The sequence below is a fragment of the Schistocerca piceifrons genome, chromosome 9, assembly GCF_021461385.2.
Source record: "Schistocerca piceifrons isolate TAMUIC-IGC-003096 chromosome 9, iqSchPice1.1, whole genome shotgun sequence".
NCBI classification, from domain to species: Eukaryota; Metazoa; Arthropoda; class Insecta; order Orthoptera; family Acrididae; genus Schistocerca; species Schistocerca piceifrons.
In genome coordinates this window covers 196,797,936-196,817,799 of record NC_060146.1, presented here as the reverse complement: position 1 = coordinate 196,817,799, position 19,864 = coordinate 196,797,936, and the positions used below count along the sequence as shown (strand labels likewise).

At 44.4% G+C, this 19,864-nt stretch overlaps 1 protein-coding gene across 1 annotated transcript in view; it reads right to left on the bottom strand.

Annotated features, from left to right (window-relative positions):
• Positions 1-19,864, bottom strand: part of LOC124716850 — a 74,116-nt gene that overhangs the window by 12,455 nt on the left and 41,797 nt on the right. Inside the window, exons 4-5 of the mRNA XM_047243403.1 lie at positions 15,672-15,847; positions 9,415-9,665 (exon numbers count right to left, since the gene is read on the bottom strand). Coding sequence (XP_047099359.1) covers positions 9,415-9,665; positions 15,672-15,847 — 427 coding nt within the window. The remainder of the gene's footprint in view (positions 1-9,414; positions 9,666-15,671; positions 15,848-19,864) is intronic.

Below are 19,864 nucleotides of genomic sequence, written 5' to 3'. Positions count from 1 at the left end.
TGATGCCCTCCATCGGTGATGCTAGAATTCAATATGGTGTTGGCCCACCCTTAGTCTTAATGATAGCTTCCGCTCTCGCAGGCGTACGTTCAATCAGGTGCCGCAAGGTTTCTTGGGGAATGACAACCATTCTTCACGGAATGCTACACTGAGGAGGGGTATCGATGTCCGTCGGGGAGGCCTGGCACGACGTCGGCGCCGGCCGGTGCGGCCGAGCTGTTCCAGGCGCTTCAGTCTGGAACCGCGCGACCGCTACGGTCGCAGGTTCGAATCCTGCCTCGGGCATAGATATGTGTGATGTCCTTAGGTTAGTTAGGTTTAAGCAGTTCTAAGTTCTAGGGGACTGATTACCTAAGATGTTCAGTCCCATAGTGCTCAGAGCCATTTGAACCAATTCACCTCCCACCTAACGGTCATAGTACTTGCAGTGGGCCCTGATGCAGTTTGGAATTTGTATGTGATGGTCTGGATAGATGTCTGCCTATTACACGTTACGACCCTCTTCAACTGTCGGCAGTCTCTGTCAGTCAATAGACGAGGTCGGCCTATACGCTTTCCACTTCACTATCATATCGGGAACAGCGGACCTAGGGATGTTTAGGAGTGTGGAAATCTCGCGTACAGACGTATGACACAAGTGACACCCAATCACCTGACCAAGTTCAAAGTCCGTGAGTTCTGCGGAGCGCCCCGTTCTGCTCTCTCACGATGTCTGATGATTACTGAAGTCGCTGATATGGAGTACCAGACAGTAGGTGGCAGCACAATGCACCTAATATGATAAATTTATGTTTTTGGGGATGTCCGGATTCTTTTGATCACACAATGTACTTCATGTCAAAGTTTTATGAAAAGTTAAATTTATTTCTTTTCCTTTTTTTTTTAAAGTTGTGTTAAGGTCTTATGGGACCAAACTGCTAAGGTCATCGGTCCCTAAGCTTACACACTACTTAATCGAACTTAAAATAACTTATGCTGAGGACGACACACACACCCATGCCCGAGGGAGGACTCGAACCTCCGACGGGGGGAGCCTCGCGGATCATGACAAGACGCCCTAGACCACGCGACTACCGGTCGCACCAAAAGTTAATTAAAATATTTTTAAAATCCTTACTGGCTACCGCCCACCATGAAACCTGGTACACTCGGTCGTGGCCAGTGGAGATCGGGTTGACAACCACTGAAGCACTAATGATGTTCACAGATGGTGTTCATACTGCTGTGTGATGAAAATAGTTTTATAGATGCTGCCGAACTCCTATGGATTTGTCTTGGTAGGGGTAGATAAAGCATTTGGAATACAAGACTGGAATAGGCACTCCAGAAGAGATGGTTACTAGTTTGGCTGAGGCTACAACCATTATGCATGGAGCATGTGGTTGTTCTGAGTATGTTAGACAGTCGTTAGTAAAACCTTCATGGACCCCTAGCCGTCAAACGGTGCAACTGTGACATTTTTGTCACATAGTAAAAGTGTTTCTTTGCTAATATAAAGACACTAAAATTTTGTGAGTTGTGAATATGCTCATATTAATACCTCTGCTTGCAGAACGCCTTTGGGTTTCCTTATACAGTAGGTACTGGGAGATGAAGAAACTTACGCAGGATAGAGTAGCATAGCGAGCTGCATCAAACCGGTCTCTGGACTGAAGACCACAACAACAACGACATAAAGCTACAATTTTTTTTTCCTGGCCTGTCGGTAGGTGGCACGCTCAGTTTGCCACGACCGGGGATTTATCTGCGTGTGCAGCTGACGCACGTGTTTTTCTGGGGGTTGCCTGTCTGGGACGCAGACTCTCTGGATCTGAGCCTGAGCTCGCTATCGTGGAGTCGCCATGAATCGATCCCTGTCAGCATGAGTGGGCTGTGTGCGACAACTTTGCTGCCTGGCGTCAGCCAATAACGTAATGCAATTTTGTAAACGTCTCTATGGGAACGCCTCACTGTTGACACAGCTGTGTAGACGTCTTCTGTTTTCTCAAGCAGCCAATGGCGCTTCGCAGCTGAAAGCTGGCAACGGGCGCTAGAGCTGCCAGCTGTTCTCTTACACTGTCTCAGCTACAGCTGTGGAGGTCTGTTCGCCACATACGGATGGCGGATGTTTACTTTGGAAAGCGTGTCTGCAGTTACTGGAGAGTCGCCACTTCCCAAACACTATGGAGTTTGGCTAGGCCTGTTTCCTGCTACCTCGGTTGGGGGTCGTGGCAAAAATAAACGGGGCGTTATTTCTTGAGAGCGTTACCAAAGTGTCCACCACGGTTCGTGAAAACCCCTGTGTTTTGCTATTGAGCTGGCCATTGTGACCGAGCGGCTCTAGGCGCTTCAGTCTGGAACCGCGCTGCTGCTACGGTAGCAGGTTCGAATCCCGCCTCGGGCATGATGTGTAAGATGTCCTTAGGTTAGTTAGGTTTACGTAGTTCTAAGTCCAGGGGACTGACTACTTCAGATGTTAAGTCTCACAGTGCTTAGAGCCGTTTGAACCATTTCAGTTTTGCTATTGAGTTCCCTTAACGCTCTCTCCATAAGATAGCCTAGTTTATACTGCTGCTTGCTATTTGTCGAAACCCTTTAAGTTGATCAGCATCGCAGTAATACGAAGTTGGCCAGGCAGTATAGTGGTTGGCACATTGTACTATATATATGGATCTGAGCACTATGGGACTTAACATCTGAGGTCATCAGTCCCCTAGAACTTGGAACTACTTAAACCCAACTAACCTAAGGACATCACACACATCCATGTCCGAGGCAGGATTCGATCCTGCGACCATAGCGGTCGCGCGGTTCCAGACTGAAGCGCCTAGAACCACACGGCCTCACCGGTCGGCGCAAATTATACTCTCATTCAAATCCACATACGAACATCCCGGCCTAGGTTCTCCAAATCACTCCAGGCAACTGCCGGGTTGGTTCCCTTGAAAGGGCACGGCAGATTTGTCTCCACATCTTGACACTACCCAACCTCGTACTCTGGTTCTAATTATCTCGATGACGACGAGGCATTAAAACCTAATCTTCTTTTTTCCAGTAATAAGAACATTGCTGAGTAATAATTGGGACAGAATTTTGTGTATTTCCGTTTGTGAGAGATTTGCGTAAATGGTGTGTGTATTTTCTAGGTTTGCGCATCTTTAATATTTGTCATTATCAGTTAACACTGAATTTCAGACATTGCCCTACACCACAGACAACGCAGTGGCAGACTACCTTCACTTAACGACCGAGAGCAGCGGCGTTTTCGTAGAGTTGTTAGTGCTGACAGACAAGCAACACACAGAAATCATTGTGGGACTTACGACGAAGGGTCCGTTAGAGCAGTGCGGCGAAATATGGCAGTAATGGGCTATGGCAGCAGACGACCGTCGCGAGAGTACTTTTTCTAAGGGCACGACATCGCTTTCAGCTCCTCTCCTGGTCTTTTGACCATATAGGTTCGATCCTAGTCGACTGTAAAACTCGTGACTTGGTCAGATGAGTGCCGGTTTCAGTAGATAAGAGCTGGAGTTCGAGGCTGACGCTGACCAAACAATGCCGTGGACACATGTTGCCAACAAACTAAAAAAACTAAATTAAACTCCGTCAGAACAGGCCTGGGAAGGCCCAACGGTACCGACCGGCTGCCGTGTCGTCCTCAGCTCACAGGCGTCACTGGATGCGCATATGGAGGGGCATCTGGTCAGCACACCGCTCTCCCGGCCGTATGTCAGTTTACGAGACCGGAGCCGCTACTCCTCAATCAAGTAGCTCCTCAGTTAGCCTCACAAGGGCTGAGTGCACCCCACTCGCAGACCGGTTGGTCACCCGTCCACGTGTTCGCCCAGCCCGACAGCGCTTAACTTCGGTAATCTGACGGGAACCGGTGTTACCGCTGCGGCAATCCGATATGTTACTTACAAAGCTACCGGTGTGGGATCCGTACCAGATAGCGTCGATAGAAGAGATAGAGAAGATCCAACGGAGAGCAGCGCGCTTCGTTACCGGATCATTTAGAAATCGCGAAAGTGTTACGGAGATGATAGATAAACTCCAGTGGAAGACTCTGCACGAGAGACGCTCAGTAGCAAGCTACTGGCTTTTGTTGAAGTTTCGAGAACAAACCTTCACCGAGGAGTCAAGCAGTATATTGCTCCCTCCTACGTATATCTCGCGAAGAGACCATGAGGATAAAATCAGAGAGATTACAGCCCACACAGAGGCATGCCGACAATCCTTCTTTCCACGAACAATACGAGACTGGAATAGAAGGGAGAACCGATAGAGGTACTCAGGGTATCCTCCGCCACACACCGTCAGGTGGCTTGCGGAGTATGGATGTAGATGTAGATGAAATAGATGAAAGCACTGTGAAATCTGGTGGTGGCTACATAATTGTATGGGCTGTGTTTACATGGAATGCACTGGGTCCTGGTTATGCTCAGCTAGTTGGAGACCATTTGCAGCTGCTTATGGACATCATGTTCCCAAACAAAGATGCAGTTTTTATGGATGACAATGTGCCATGTCGCCAGACGGCAACTGTTGGCCCTTGGTTTAAACAACTTTCAAGACAATTCAAGTGCATATATGGGCACCCAGATTACCCAGCATGAATCACATCGAACATTTGTGGGGTGTAACCTTGAGATCAGTTATTTCACAAAATTCTGCAAATTCTGCACATAATTTAGCAATTATGGACGGCTACAGAGGCAGAATGGATCAATATTTCTGCAGGGGACTCCCAACGACTTGTTGTGTTCATGGCGCATCGAGTTGCTGCACCAAGGTATTAGGAGGCACCACATGACTTTCATCGCCTCAGTGTACATAGAGAGACTTTTGACGCTTGAAGTGCTATTCTTATTGTAATACCGATTTCAAAGTAACCAAAACTATTGTCGAATCCAGTAAGGGCCTCTGGGGTGATTTATAATGCTTACAGAGTTCAAAGAATTCGTTTTGTTTTAGTTAAAAGACAAATGGAATTTTGTGTCCTGTTACAGAATCTGTAATTTAAATTTTTGCTAATTGATTTGATGCACAGGGTGTCCTACTCAAACCTCCCTGATTTCAAGGACCCAGGAGAGAAAAACCACAGTAGATACGACATGAAAAATGCACCACATTGTAGAGCATAACAAAGAATTTACATTCCCGCGTCAGAAGTGTAAACTATCGTCGCCAGAGTGCAGCATGATCGCATGAAGTGAAAATGGCGACTCCACAGCAGCGCGCGGAAGCAGTAGTGTGGTTTGCAGAAACAAAATCGCCGATTACTGTGCAAAGAAATTATCGTCTTGCGTATGAATGTGATCCACCTGATGTGAAAACAGTTAAGGTATGGTATAGGAAGTTTCTGGAGACAGCAAGTGTTCGGAAACATTCTGGCGGTGCACGTTACGGAGTTTCAGAAGAGACAGTGGAGGACATCAGGCAAACGTTACTCAGATGCCCATGTAAGTCAATTCGTCAAGCATTTAGGCAACTTGATGTACCTCGATCAACATTGCATCGTGTAGTTCACCAGCGTATTCGTATGTGTGCTTACTGAGTGCAAATTCTGCAACATCTGACGCCGAACGACAAATCACGCCGATAACAATTTGCTGTGGATATACTGCAGCTTATTGATATGGATGCCAGCTTCCTGGAAAATGTTTATTCTCAGATCAGGCAACTTCCATCTATCAGGAAGTGTTAATAGGCATAATGTTCTGATTTGGGGTTTGCAAATTCGCACATTGTCATTGAACATGTTCGTGATAGCCTTAAAGGCCCAAACTAAACGTCTGGTGCTGGCCAATGCACGACAGAATTGTTGGACCGTTGTTCTTTGCGGAACAAACACTGAATGAGTCACTGTATATGGACATGCTGGAGCAGTTTGTGTACCCTCTGATACAAGACTTGGAACCCAACATCATTTTTCAACAAGATGGAGCTCTGCCGCATTGGTCAACGGATGTTCACAAGTTCCTGGACAATAAATTTCCCAATCGTTCGATCGGACATGGAGGACCCATTGCCTGGCCACCACGTTCACCCGACATTATGCCACTTGATTTGTTCATGTGGGGATTCGTGAAGGACCGAGTGTATGCGACCAAAGTGGACGACATTCCTGCTTTGCGACATCGTATCACAAATGCGATTGCAGCAGTAACAGAGGAAATGTTACAAAGAACTCGGCAAGAAATTGAATGTAGACTCTATATTCTTCGTGCTACAAGTGGTTCATATGTAGAGGTGTATTCACGATGAACAAATAAATTATTTGAGATGCTCTACAATGTGCATTTTACATTGTATCTACTGTGTCTTCTCTTCCTGGGTCTTTGAAACCAGGGAGATTTGAGTGGGACGCCCCGTACTTCTACATCTACGTCTGATTACTCTGCTATTCACAATAAAGTGCCTGGCAGAGGGTTCAGTGAACCACCTTCAAGCTGTCTCTCTACCGTTCCACTCTCCAACGGCACGCGGGAAAGACGAGCACTGAATTTTTTCTGTGCGAGCCCTGATTTCTCTTATTTTACCGTGATGACCATTTCTCCCTATATAGGTGGGTGCAAACACAATGTTTTCGCAATCGGAGGAGAAAACTGGTGATTGAAATTTCATGAGAAGATCCCGTCGCAACGAAAAACGCCTTTGTTTTAATGATTGCCACTCCCATTCACGTATCATGTCTGTTGCACTATCTCCCCTATTCCACGATAATACAAAACGAGCTGCCCTTCTTTGTACTCTTTCGGTGTCATCCGTCAGTCACACCTGATGCGGATCCCACACCGCACAGCAATACTTCAGAATAGGGCGGACAAGCGTAGTGTAAGCAGGCTCTTGAGTAGACCTGTTGCACCTTCTAAGTGTTCTGCCAATGAATCGCAGTCTTTGGTTTGTTCTACCACAATATTATCTATGTGATCGTTCCAATTTAGGTTATTTGTAATTATAATCCCTAAGTATTTAGTTGAACTTACAGCCCTCAGATTTGTGCGACTTATCGCGTTATCGAAATTTAGCAGATTTCTTTTAGTACTCATGTGAATAACTTCGCACTTTTCTTTAGTCAGGGTCAATTGCCACTTTTCGAACCATACAGATATCTTATCTAAATCATTTTGCAAGTCGTTTTGATCATATGATGACTTAACAAGACGGCAAATGACAGCATCATCTGCAAACAATCTAAGACGGCTACTCAGATTGTCTCCTATGTCGTTAATAGAGATCAGGAACAATAGAGGGCCTATAACACTTCCTTGGGGAACGCCGGATATTTCTTCTGTTTTACTCGATGACTTTCCGTCCATTACTACGAACTGTGACCATTCTGACAGGAAATCACGAATCCAGTCGCACAACTGAGGCGATACTCCATAGGCACGCAGTTTGATTAGAAGACGCTTGTGAGAAACGGTGTCGAAAGCCTACTGGAAATCTAAAAATATGGAATCAATTTGACATCCCCTGTCGATAGCAGTTATTACTTCATGAGTACAAAGAGCTAGTTGTGTTTCACAAGAACGATATTTTCTGAATCCGTGTTGACTATATGTCAATAAATCGTTTTCTTCGCGGTACTTCATAATGTTCGTATACAGTATATGTTCCAAAACCCTGCTGAAAATCGACGTAAGTGATATAGGCCTGTAATTGAGCGGATTACTCCTACTTCCCTTTTTGGGTATTGGTGTGACTTGAGCAATTTTCCCGTCTTTAGGTACGGATCTTTCTGTGAGCGAGTGGTCGTACATAATTGCTAAATATGGAGCTATTTTATCAGCATACTCTGAGACGAACCTGACTGGTATACTATCTGGACGGGAGGCCTTGCCTTTATTGAGTGATTTAAGCTGCTTTGTTACACCGAGGATATCTACTTCTATGTTTCTCATCTTGGTAGTTGTTCTTGATTGGAATTCAGGAATATTTACTTCGCCTTCTTTGGTGAAAGAGTTTCGGAAAACCGTGTTAATAACTCTGCTTTGGTGGCACTGTCATCAATGGCTTCACCGTTGTTATCGAGCAGTGAAGGTATTGACTGCGTCTTGCCACTGGTGTGCTTTACATTTGACCAGAATCTCTTTGGGTTTTCTGCAAGATTTCGAGACAGAATTTCGTTGTGGAAATTATTAAAAGCATCTCGCATTGAAATAGGCGATGCATGTCGAACTTCTGTGGAACTTGGCCAATCTTGGGGGTTTTGCGTTCTTTTAAATTCGGCATGCTTTATTCGTTGCTACTGCAACAACGATCTGACCCGTTTTGTGTACCGTGGGGGGTCGGTACCATCACTTATTAATTTATGTGGTATATATATCTCAAATGCTGTCGACACTATCTCTTTGGAAACATTCGACAACTTTTTTACACTTACATGATATTTTCCGAAAGAATAATGGATTTCTACTGTTAATGTTAAACCTCTGGTTTAGTCAGTTAATCCAGGTCCCATCTCCTTAAATTCCCACCTTTTTGCAGCTTCTTCAGTTTTAATCTATAGTTCATAACCAATAGATTGTGATCAGAGTCCACATCTGCCCCTGGAAATGTCTTACAGTTGAAAACCTGGTTCCTAAATCTCTGTCTTACCATTATATAATCTATCTGATACCTTCTAGTATCTCCAGGATTCTTCCATGTATTTAACCCGCTTTTATGATTCTTGAACCAAGTGTTAACTATGATTATGTTATGCTCTGTGCAAAATTCTACCAGACGGCTACCTCTTTCATTTCTTACCCCCAATCCATATTCACCTACTACGTTTCTTTCTCTTCCTTTTCCTACTCTCGAATTACAGTCACCCATGACTATTAAATTTTCGTCTCCCTTCACTACCTGAATAATTTCTTTTCTCTCATCATACTTTTCATCAATTTCTTCATCATCTGCAGAGATAGTTGGCATATAAACTTGTACTACTGCAGTAGGCGTTAGCTTCATATCTATCTTGGCACAATAATGCGTTCACTGTGCTGTTTGTAGTAGCTTACCCGCACTCCTATTTTTTTATTCATTATTACACCTACTCCTGCTTTACCCCTATTTCATTCTGTATTTATAACCCTGTATTCACCTGACCAAAAGTCTTGTTCCTCCTGCCACCGAACTTCACTAATTCCCACTATATTCAACTTTAACCTATCCATTTCCCTTTTTAAATTTTCTAACCTACGTCACGTGGAAATGAAGTGTAAGCTAGAGACAAACAGAGATGGAGAGCTGCCAGCCAGTCGAAAGATGGAAGATGGAAAGTACACGAGCAACTATCGCAATCATCTTACGTGGTGTAGAAAATCGCGGAAGATCTAAAAGTGAATATCTACAGGTGTTTTTTGTACCTGATTCCTCGAATGACAGTAGAGTCAACAGCCTTCGGTGCATAAACGTGAAGCGCGTGTATCCCAGAATCAAACTTACCTTTGATGTAGATAGGACGTTCATTTGGTACTTCAGGCATGCGGGTCAAACGGTAATGAACTTCGTAAAGCGGCAGGAAACTTCGAGCTTCGCTTAACCAGAGGTGGTAGTAGAAGCTGTAGAGCACGTCGGCGAGAGCGAACATTGACGACGCCTCTGGCTGTTGTTTCTCACACTGCGCGCTGAAGTCGTCGCGAAAGGCGATGTACGGCGCGTGATACGACAGCAGGCGATCACTCAACAGCGGCAGCCTGTTGACGCACAAGCAGCGAGGTTGAACGTTAAAAGCAAATAAAACAAACACGCCAAATCATGTACAGTGCAAGCAAGAACGTAAAAATGTGCATGATGGAATTTTCGCTCTGCAGCGGAATGTGTGCGCTTATTTGAAACTCCCTGGCAGATTAAAACTGCTTACTGGACTGCGCCTAGAACCGTCGTGTATTTTTTTTTTTTTTTAAGTAAAGGTATTTCCTTGTGATGAGCTACAGTGATAAACATGATCGTCCATTCATCGTGACCGGACCAAATATCTCACGAAATAAGCGTCAAACGAAAAAAACTACAAAGAACGAAATTTGTCTAGATTGAAGGGGGAAACCAGATGGCGCTAAGGTTGGCCCGCTAGATCGCGCTGCCATACGTCAAACGGATATCAGCTGCGTTTTTTAAAGTAGCAACCCCCATTTCTTATTACATATTCGCGTAGTACGTAAAGAAATATGAATGTTTTAGATGGACCACTCTTTTCGGTTTGTGGTAGATGGCGCTGTAATAGTCACAAGCATATGGCTCACAATTTTAGACGAACAGTTGCTAACAGTTCGGTTTTTTAAATTAAACTACAGAACGTAGGTACGTTTGAACATTTTATTTCGGTTGTTCCAATGTGATACATGTACCTTTGTGAACTTATCATTTCTGAGAACGCATGCTGTTACAACGTGATTACCTGTAAATACCACATTAATGCAATCAATGCTCAAAATGATGTCCGTCAACCTCAATGCATTTGGCAATACGTGTAACGACATTCCTCTCAGCAGCAAGTAGTTAGCCTTCCGTAATGTTCGCACATATATTGTCAATGCGCTGAGGCATGTTGTCAGGCGTTGTCGGTGGATCACGATAGCAAATATCCTTCAACTTTCCCCACAGAAAGAAATCCGGGGACGTCAGATCCGGTGAACGTGCGGGCCATGGTATGGTGCTTCGACGGCCAATCCACCTCTTATGAAATATGCTATTCAATACCGCTACAACCACACGCGAGCTATGTGCTGGACATCCATCATGTTGGAAGTACATCGGGATTCTCTCATGCAGTGAAACATCTTGTAGCAACATCGGTAGAACATTACGTAGGAAATCAGCATACATTGCGCCATTTAGATTGCCATCGATAAAATGGGGGCCAATCATCCTTGCTCCCATAATGCCGCACCATACATTAACCCACCAAGGTCCCTGATATTTCACTTGTCGGAGCCATCGTGGATTTTTCGGTTGCCCAATAGTGCATATTATGCCTGTTTACGTTACCGCTGTTGGTTAATGATGCTTCGTCGCTAAATAGAACGCGTGCAAAAAATCTGTAATGGTCCCGTAATTTCTCTTGTCCCCAGTGGCAGAATTGTATACGGTGTTCAAAGTCGTCGCCATGCAAATCCTGGTGCATAGAAATATGGTCCGGGTGCAATCAATGTTGATGTTGCATTCTCAACACCGACGTTTTGATTCCCGATTCTCGCGCAGTTTGACTGCTACTGATGTGCGGATTAGCCGCGACTGCAGCTTTAACACCTACTTGGGCATCATCATTTGTTACAGGCCGTGGTTGACGCTTCACATGTGACTGAACGCTTCCTGTTTCCTCAAATAACGTAACTATCCAGACACTTAGATGATGCCGTCCAGGGTACCGAGCAGCATACATAGCACACGCCCGTTGGGCATTTTGATTACAATAGCCCCTTTTCCGCAGTTGGTAAACGGTCCATTTTAACACAGGTAATGTATCACGAAGCAAATGCCTTCCGCACTGGCGGAATGTTACGTGATACCACGTACTTATACGTTTGTGACTATTACAGCGCCATCTATCACAAAGCGAAAAAAGTGGTCCAACTAAAACATTCATATTTCTTTACGTACTACACGAATATGTAATAATAAATGGGGGTTCCTGTTTTAAGAAATGCAGTTGATATCCGATGGACCTATGGCAGCGCCATCTAGCGGGCCAACCATAGCGCCATCTTGTTTCCCCCTTCAAAAAAGTGGTTCAAATGGTTCTGAGCACTATGGGACTTAACTTCTCAGGTCATCAGTCCCCTAGAACTTAGAACTAGTTAAACCTAACTAACCTAAACACATCACACACATCCACGCCCGAGGCAGGATTCGAACCTGCGCCGTAGAGGTCGCGCGGTTCCAGACTGTAGCGCCTAGAACCACTCAGCCACTCCGGCCGGCTTTCCCCCTTCAAGCGACAAGTTTCGCTCTTTGTAGTTTTTTCGTTTGACTCTTATTTCGTGAGATATTTGGCCCAGTTATTATCAATGGAGCACCCTGTATAACGTTAAACAAATGTTGATGTAATTTTTTATCTTTGCCAACAGGTTCTGCTATTTATCTACATAAAGCATGGATCTTTAACGAACGACAATAGCAGCATACATTTTTCATCCGCAGAAGACGTACACGAATGTCTATGTTCTGTGTTATTCCACCCATCTCCGGACAATCCAAGTCAAGGCACGCTCCTGTCTCCGTCTCCTCAAGCTCCTTTCCGGCAGTATGTGAGGTCTGGACCCCTCCACCATACTCCACACCTATAAATCCCTCATCCGCCCTATCCTCTGTTACACCCATCCGGCCTGGATCTCCGCCCCCCCTACTTTCAGATCCTTGAAAGCCATGCCCTCCGCCTCGCCTATCGCATCCGTCTCCCCTCCCCCACGCGGATCCTGTACGACCTAATTCCGTTCCCCCACCTCCTACTTTTCCTCGAACAGATACGGATCCTCTACACCTCCCGTAAACTCGATCCTCCCCACCCGCTTGTCTCACCTATCCTTTACCACCCCTGTCCGCTGCTGCGCCTGTATTCCCACGTCCCACCTGCTCATCTCTCCACCCTCCTTACCCTCTCCCAAGGTGGCTTCCGCCAGCTCCCCCTCCTACCAAATTTGATCCTTCCCCCCTCTTCCTGTGTTTGTTCCTTTGGGCACCCACCTTCCCTTGTCTCCTCCTTCCCTCCCTCCTCTCTTTCTCCCCACTCCTCCCCCGGGCTTCCCCTACCCCCGTTCCTCTACTCCTCGTCCCATCTCCTCTGCCATTGGCATCTTTGTTCTCCCATCTCCCTCCCCCTCACCCTTCTCACCCTCTTGGCAGGTCCCCGGACTCGCACACGTTACGTGAACATTCGCGCGCCGGAGATCATCGCCATCCGTTTCTCGTGTGTGCCGCCGTGTTTTGTGTTTAGTGACCACCGTCACACTCCATCGTTCACATGTGCCACCGACATCATCAGTGTTAGTGCGTCGTGTCAACAGTTTGTAGTGTGGATTATCGTCGAGTGTGAACGGCTCCGTGGTTTTGTATTTATGTGGCTACTGTTTTATTACCCGCCATTATGTAAATTATATCTATTCCTTCTGTTTTATTACACAGGGTGGTGAGACTTAGTCTGAAAAGTTTGTGATGGAGTTGCAAGGTATATTGTCGTGAGAAATAATTCTTTAAAAAATAATTCGATACCTAGCGCCGTTTCCGAGATAATAGCACTGAATTTAAACAGTCAGACAGTCAGACAGTCGCCACCAGATATAATTATCGTCAGTTGATGTCAGCGTCGATGGCAGCACACGAAACTGCTCAACCTTTGAGTCGGTTCGATGCTTACCACCATCACATGTCCCATTTTTATATCATTTTTTTGGTTTTCGGGAAAGCAAACCAAGAACACGATCGGCAACCCCGTTTCTTGATGCTGCACACTCAGTAACTTGACTGGATAACTTCAGTGCTAATTAACTCAGAAACAGCGCAATGTGTCTAATTTTCTTTGTGACGTTTATTTCTGAGTGCAACCTGCCCTGTAACACCCTTAGACGCTTTTCAGACTTTTCCTGACCACCCTGTGTACAGGGTGCCTGGTAGAATAAAACCGAAAGTATGATAGTAGCTGAAACGTTTTTGGGACATATGTTGCATGGGGAAACAGGGGTCACAATATGACGTTGGTTTTTTGTTGCTCGGTGGGGTCGCTTTAGAGATATGAAGCTCACCTTCGTTTTTTAAATGGGATGCTATAGTTTGGCACTTGTTTTTGACGGTGGCTATCGAGACGAATCCAATGATGTGTAACAGTAAGGTCTTTGAAGGTCAACGAAGATCAAAAATGTGTTTTTTGTTGTTGTGGTCTTCAGTCATGAGACTGGTTTGATGCAGCTCTCAATGCTACTCTATCCTGCGCAAACTTCTTCATCTCCCAGTGCCTAGTGCAGCCTACATCCTTCTGAATCTGCTTAGTGTATTCATCTCTTGGTCTCCCTCTAAGATTTTTACCCTCCCCGCTGCCCTCCAGTACTAAATTGATTGGTGATCCCTTGATGCCTCAGAACATGTCCTCCAAACCGGTCCCTTCTTCTTGTCAAGTTGTGACACAAACTCCTCTTATCCCCAATTCTATTCAATACCTCCTCATTAGAAATGTGATCTACCCATCTAATCTTCATCATTCTTCTGTAGCACCACATTTCGAAAGCTTCTATTCTCTGCATGTCTAAACTATTTATCGCCCATGTTTCACTTCCATACATGGCTACACTCCATACAAATACTTTCAGAAACGACTTCCTGACACTTAAATCAATACTCGATGTTAACAAATTTCTCTTCTTCAGAAACGCTTTCCGTGCCATTGCCAGTCTACATTTTATATCCTCTCTACTTCGTCCATCATCCATTATTTTGCTCCACAAATAGCAAAACTCCTTTACTACTTTAAGAGTCTCATTTCCTAATCTAATTACGTCAGCATCACCCGATTTAATTCGACTACATTCCATGATCCTCGTTTTGCTTTTGTTGATGTTCATCTTATATCCTCCTTTCAAGATACTGTCCATTCCGTTCAACTGCTCTTCCAAGTCCTTTGCTGTCTCTGGCAGAATTACAATGTCATCGGCGAACCTCAAAGTTTTTATTTCTTCTCCATGGATTTTAATACCTACTCCGAACTTTTCTTTTGTTTCCTTTACTGCTTGCTCAGTATACAGATTGAATAACATCGGGGAGAGGCTACAACCCTGTCTTACTCCCTTCTCAACCACTGCTTCCCTTTCATGTCCCTCGACTCCTATAACTGCCATCTGGTTTCTGTACAAATTGTAAATAGCCTTTCGCTCCCTGTATTTTAACCCTGCCACGTTCACAATTTGAAAGAGAGTATTCCAGTCAACATTGTCAAAAGCTTTCTCTAAGTCTAAAAATGCTAGAAATGTAGGTTTGCCTTTCCTTAATCTTTCTTCTAAGATAAGTCGTAGGGTCAGTATTGCCTCACGTCTATGTGGTATAAGCGACCATTTACAGAAGATATTCGAAGTGATGATCATTGGTAACTATGCAGTGCTGCAATCTTCTTATCATGTACTGAGTGATATTCCTTATCACTTCGGCACTTATCGCAGCTCATGCTCTGACAATTCTCTCTCGTATATCATGCAAATAGTAAATATTCGCCGAATACGGCGCATCCATCTAACGTGGCATCGATATGTAAACACCATTCGACGGTTTCACAATACATCACTAATGGGAACGACATGACTAGTATCGTCGAATCAAGCGAATGTGAAAGACGTATTCCTTCGAAGAATACGTCGATATGCTTCTCATTTACAGAGACTGCCAACTAAATTCAGTGAGATCTAGAGAGTTATTCGCTGAAAGATATCCCCAACGTACTCACCCTACACGTGTGTATGATAGATTGAGAACAACTGGATCAAAAATGGATCTGAGCACTATGGGACTTAACATCTGAGGATGTCAGTCCCCTAGAACTTACAAGTACTTAAACCTAACTAACCTAAGGACATCACACACATCCATGCCCGAGGCAGGATTCGAACCTGCGACCGTAGCGGTCGCGCGGTTCCAGATTGTAGCGCCTAGAACCGCTCGGCCACCCCGGCCGGCACAACACAACATTGAGTCTAACATAGGTTGCAATGTACACTGGTTTATACCTTACTATATACTTCCCAGGCGACTCCTTGTCTTCTTCCACCTTGTAATTCGCTGTCTGCTCGCTGACGTATTGCATATCCTGTACCCAACCCCTTAATTTCACGTGCAGCATGTCCCTCATATGCTCCACGTGATTAATCCAGGTACTGAGTACCTCATCATTCGGGTGCGTATCCTGAGAAACACAGAGAAAAATTCAGATTACTGGCATAATATTCGCAACCAGCAGCCAGTCTTAACTTACACTTATAGGTAGCGCTATCACGTAACATTGAAATTGTGGCCGGCATATGGATTAACACTCAGTTTTCTACAGCCATTGCAACATGAATCCAAAATAAGTGTCTAGTGATGTCTTATTAAATACAGACAATTTTCAACCTATAACAACAGATAAGAGAGTTCCAATTATTTCTAGGTAGCAACAGTATGTGAAGATAACACGATCTAGATTTTTTTCCCTTTTTGCTGTGCTTTCTTTTTCCTTGTTTTCCACTTTACTTTCTTTATAAATCGAAAAAGTTATTTCAGGATGAGTACTGTAAATTTATTTTTTCCTACAGCTATGTTCCTGTTTGCCTCATGTCATCACCATCACAAATCGTTGTGCTGATTGCTGAGCATCGTGACTCTATTACCCATATGTCTCCACCCTGGCCAGTAACCAGCTTCTCTCAGAACCTTCTGGGGAGGCAGACCAGAGATGTCCTTGATTTGATCTCTGCAACCGGTCGTTGCTCCTCCCTCCGGTCTTGTGCTTTAGACCTTTCATGATTATTTTTTCGAGACTTTCTCCATCTCTTCTCACAATTTGGCCATAGAACTGCAGAATTTATTGGTTGTTCTTCTTTCGGTCTGTTTTACGTGCAGCATCGTGCGCCAACACCAAAGCTCACACGGTTCGATGCGCTGTTAGTCTCTCGCTTTAAGAGTGCGTGTCTCGCAACTAGGAGTGTTGATATTTTCAAAAATATCGGAAAGCCGATATATTGATATTAAAAGCATATCGTTAGAGGCCACCGACTTATCGAAAAATGTGTCGATATATCGACGGAAAACGTGGATACGTACGGGCCTATAAATATATCGGGTGAGTATTGTAAAAATACAGCCGGTTTTAGATCTATATATTTAAGTATTGATTTATAATTTGATACTCTGTACATCAACAAGCTAGCTACCAGCTTATCACCCTTATAGCGAGAATTAAAAAGAAAACGATGCGCGTTCCCGCTTGGTGATAACCACTTTGCTAACTGTATGTAAGAGGCACAATATAAGGTGACCGACGGGTCCGTCGCTGGGTTTCGTCGCATATCTGATTTGCCCAGAACACTCCTTGTCGACTTCCCTGTTTTTTCCCATTTCTGCAAACGCCAGCGCCCTAGCAGCTGCAGTGTCAAATTTGCGTGATGAAGTTAAACGTTGCAGTTTCTGCTGGTAGCGCCGATTACGTCAGCATACCCATCCCCCCCCCCCCCCCCCCCCCACACACACGTCTCCGCCCAATCGCGTCATTTACATTGTGGTCATCTATTTCAAATTCTTTTTAATAATGCCGATGTGAAGAAATAGCACACAGCTGGTGTGCTATCTCTCAACATCGGAAATCTTGTTGTTTAATTGACCCAACCATCAGCTAGTGCATTCGGACTTCCTCTTTGTGCCTCCTATACTTCGGTGAAGGGAGAAATACTGCAGGTGATGGGAGCTCAAAAAGTAGTAAGACTCCTTCACACAGTGAAAGTAAAATTATGTTTTACTACAATTTGGAAACAACAGCAACATACACTACTGGCCATTAAAATTGCTACACCACGAAGATGACGTGGTACGCACGCGAAATTTAACCGACAGGAAGAAGATGCTGTGATATGCAAATTATTAGCTTTTCAGACCATTCGCACAAGGTTGGCAGCGCTGGCGACACCTACAACGTGCTGCCATGAGAAAACCGATTTCTCATACACAAACAGCAGATGACCGGCGTTGCCTGGTGAAACGTTGTTGTGATGCCTCGTGTAAGGAGGAGAAATGCGTACCATCACGTTTCCGACTGTCATAAAGGTCGGATTGTAGACAATCGCTATTGCGGTTTATCGTATCGCAACATTGCTGCTCGCGTTGGTCGAGATCCAATATGGAATTGGTAGGTTCAGGAGGGTAATACGGAACGCCGTGCTGCATCCCAACGGCCTAGTATCACTAACAGTCGGGATGACAGGCACCTTATCCGCATGGCTGTAACGGATCGTGCAGCCACGTCCCGACCCCTCAGTCAACAGATGGGGACGTTTGCAAGACAACAACCATCTGCACGAACAGTTCGACGACGTCTGCAGCAGCATAGACTATCAGCTTGGAGACCATGGCTGCGGTTACCCTTGACGCTGTATCATAGACAGGAGCGCCTGTGATGGTGTACTCAGCGACGAATCTGGGTGCACGAATGGTAAAACGTCATTTTTTCGGATGAATCCAGGTTCTGTTTACAGCATCACGATGGTCGCATCCGTGTTTGGCGACATTGCGGTGAACGCACATTGGAAGCGTGTATTCGTCATCGCCATACTTGCGTATCACCCAGCGTGATGGTATGGAGTTCCATTGGTTACACGTCTCGGTGACCACTTGTTCGTATTGACGGCTCTTTGAACAGTGGGCGTTACATTTCAGATAATGTTACGACCCGTGGCGCTACCCCTCATTCGATCCCTGCGAAACCCTACATTTGAGCAGGATAATGCACGACCGCAAGTTGCAGGTCCTGTACGAGTCTTTCTGGATACAGAAAATGTTCGACTGCTGCCCTGGCCAGCACATTCTCCTGATGTCTCACCAATTGAAAACGTCTGGTCAATGTTGGCCGTGCTACTGTGTCGTCATAATACACCAGTCACTACTCTTGATAAACTGTGGTATCGTGTTGAAGCTGCATGGGCAGCTGTACCTATACACGCCATTCAAGCTCTGATTGACTCAATGCCCAGACGTATCAAGGCCGTTTTTACGGCCAGAGGTGGTTGTTCTGGGTAGTGATTTCTCAGGATCTATGCACCCAAACTGCGTGAAAATGTAATCACATGTCGTTTTTAGTATCATATATTTGTCCAATGAATACCCGTTTATCATCTGCATTTCTTCTTCGTGTAGCCATTTTAATGGCCAGTAGTGTATAGATAAAAATATCACCACTCCATATTGTCATAGCGATATCGATACAGCTGGGAAAGATATGTCACCGATATATATCGAAACATTTTGGGAGGTATATCTATATTTGGGCTTATCAATATTCTGCCAACAACCCTACTCGCAACCATAAAACTAAAGGGAAAACACGAGTCTTCCAACAAGTCGCAAGTTTGAGATATTCGTTATTGATCTGTTCTGCGAAATCACGGTGATTTCCTTCATATTCACTCGCTCTAGCGTGATCCGTCTTCTTATCTCATCTTCACACCTTGCCGTGTCACAGATGTTTGACACAAGATATATGAAAGACTTCCAGTTCCTTTAATCGACCTGTGAGCTGGGCCTATACTCCTCTTCCAATTATTATGAATTTCGTCTTGTTGAGATTGAGGTCCAACCCATATGATAGACTAATGTCCTTTACTGTTGTTAACAGCTCAGCAACTTCATTTTCGCTGCTGTGTACAGGTACGGTGTCCACAGAAAATCGGAGCTTGTTAAAAATTCTACCAGCAATTGAGATGGCTTTAGTCCAACCATCACCACCATTCCATATAAAATTTTCTTTATAAATATTCTACAGTTGGGGGCATAAAACTCAACCCTCTCTGACTCTTTTTGATACGCTGAAGAAATCAGATGTACCAGCACTTGTCTTCGAATCTGCGAGGTGATTATTGTGTGAACTTCGGATCAGTATGTAACAATAACAACTGTACCTATAATAATTTTTTTCTTTGTGAATTTAGATAAATTTTTCTTTCTGAATTTATGTAGAGTAATATAAGTAATGTTTTGAATTTCTTTTTCTTTTCGTGTCGTGTTAAAGAAACTGTAAACAACTTTTGAAATGAATGTTATTATTTATGTTAGATTTCAAGCAATTTGATAACCAAAGGAAAGTGTATTTAATGTTAAAACTATTGTATGATGTGAAAATTGTAATTTATACACTTGGTCCATACGTAGGTAATGCATTAGAATATGTGTAGTAGAA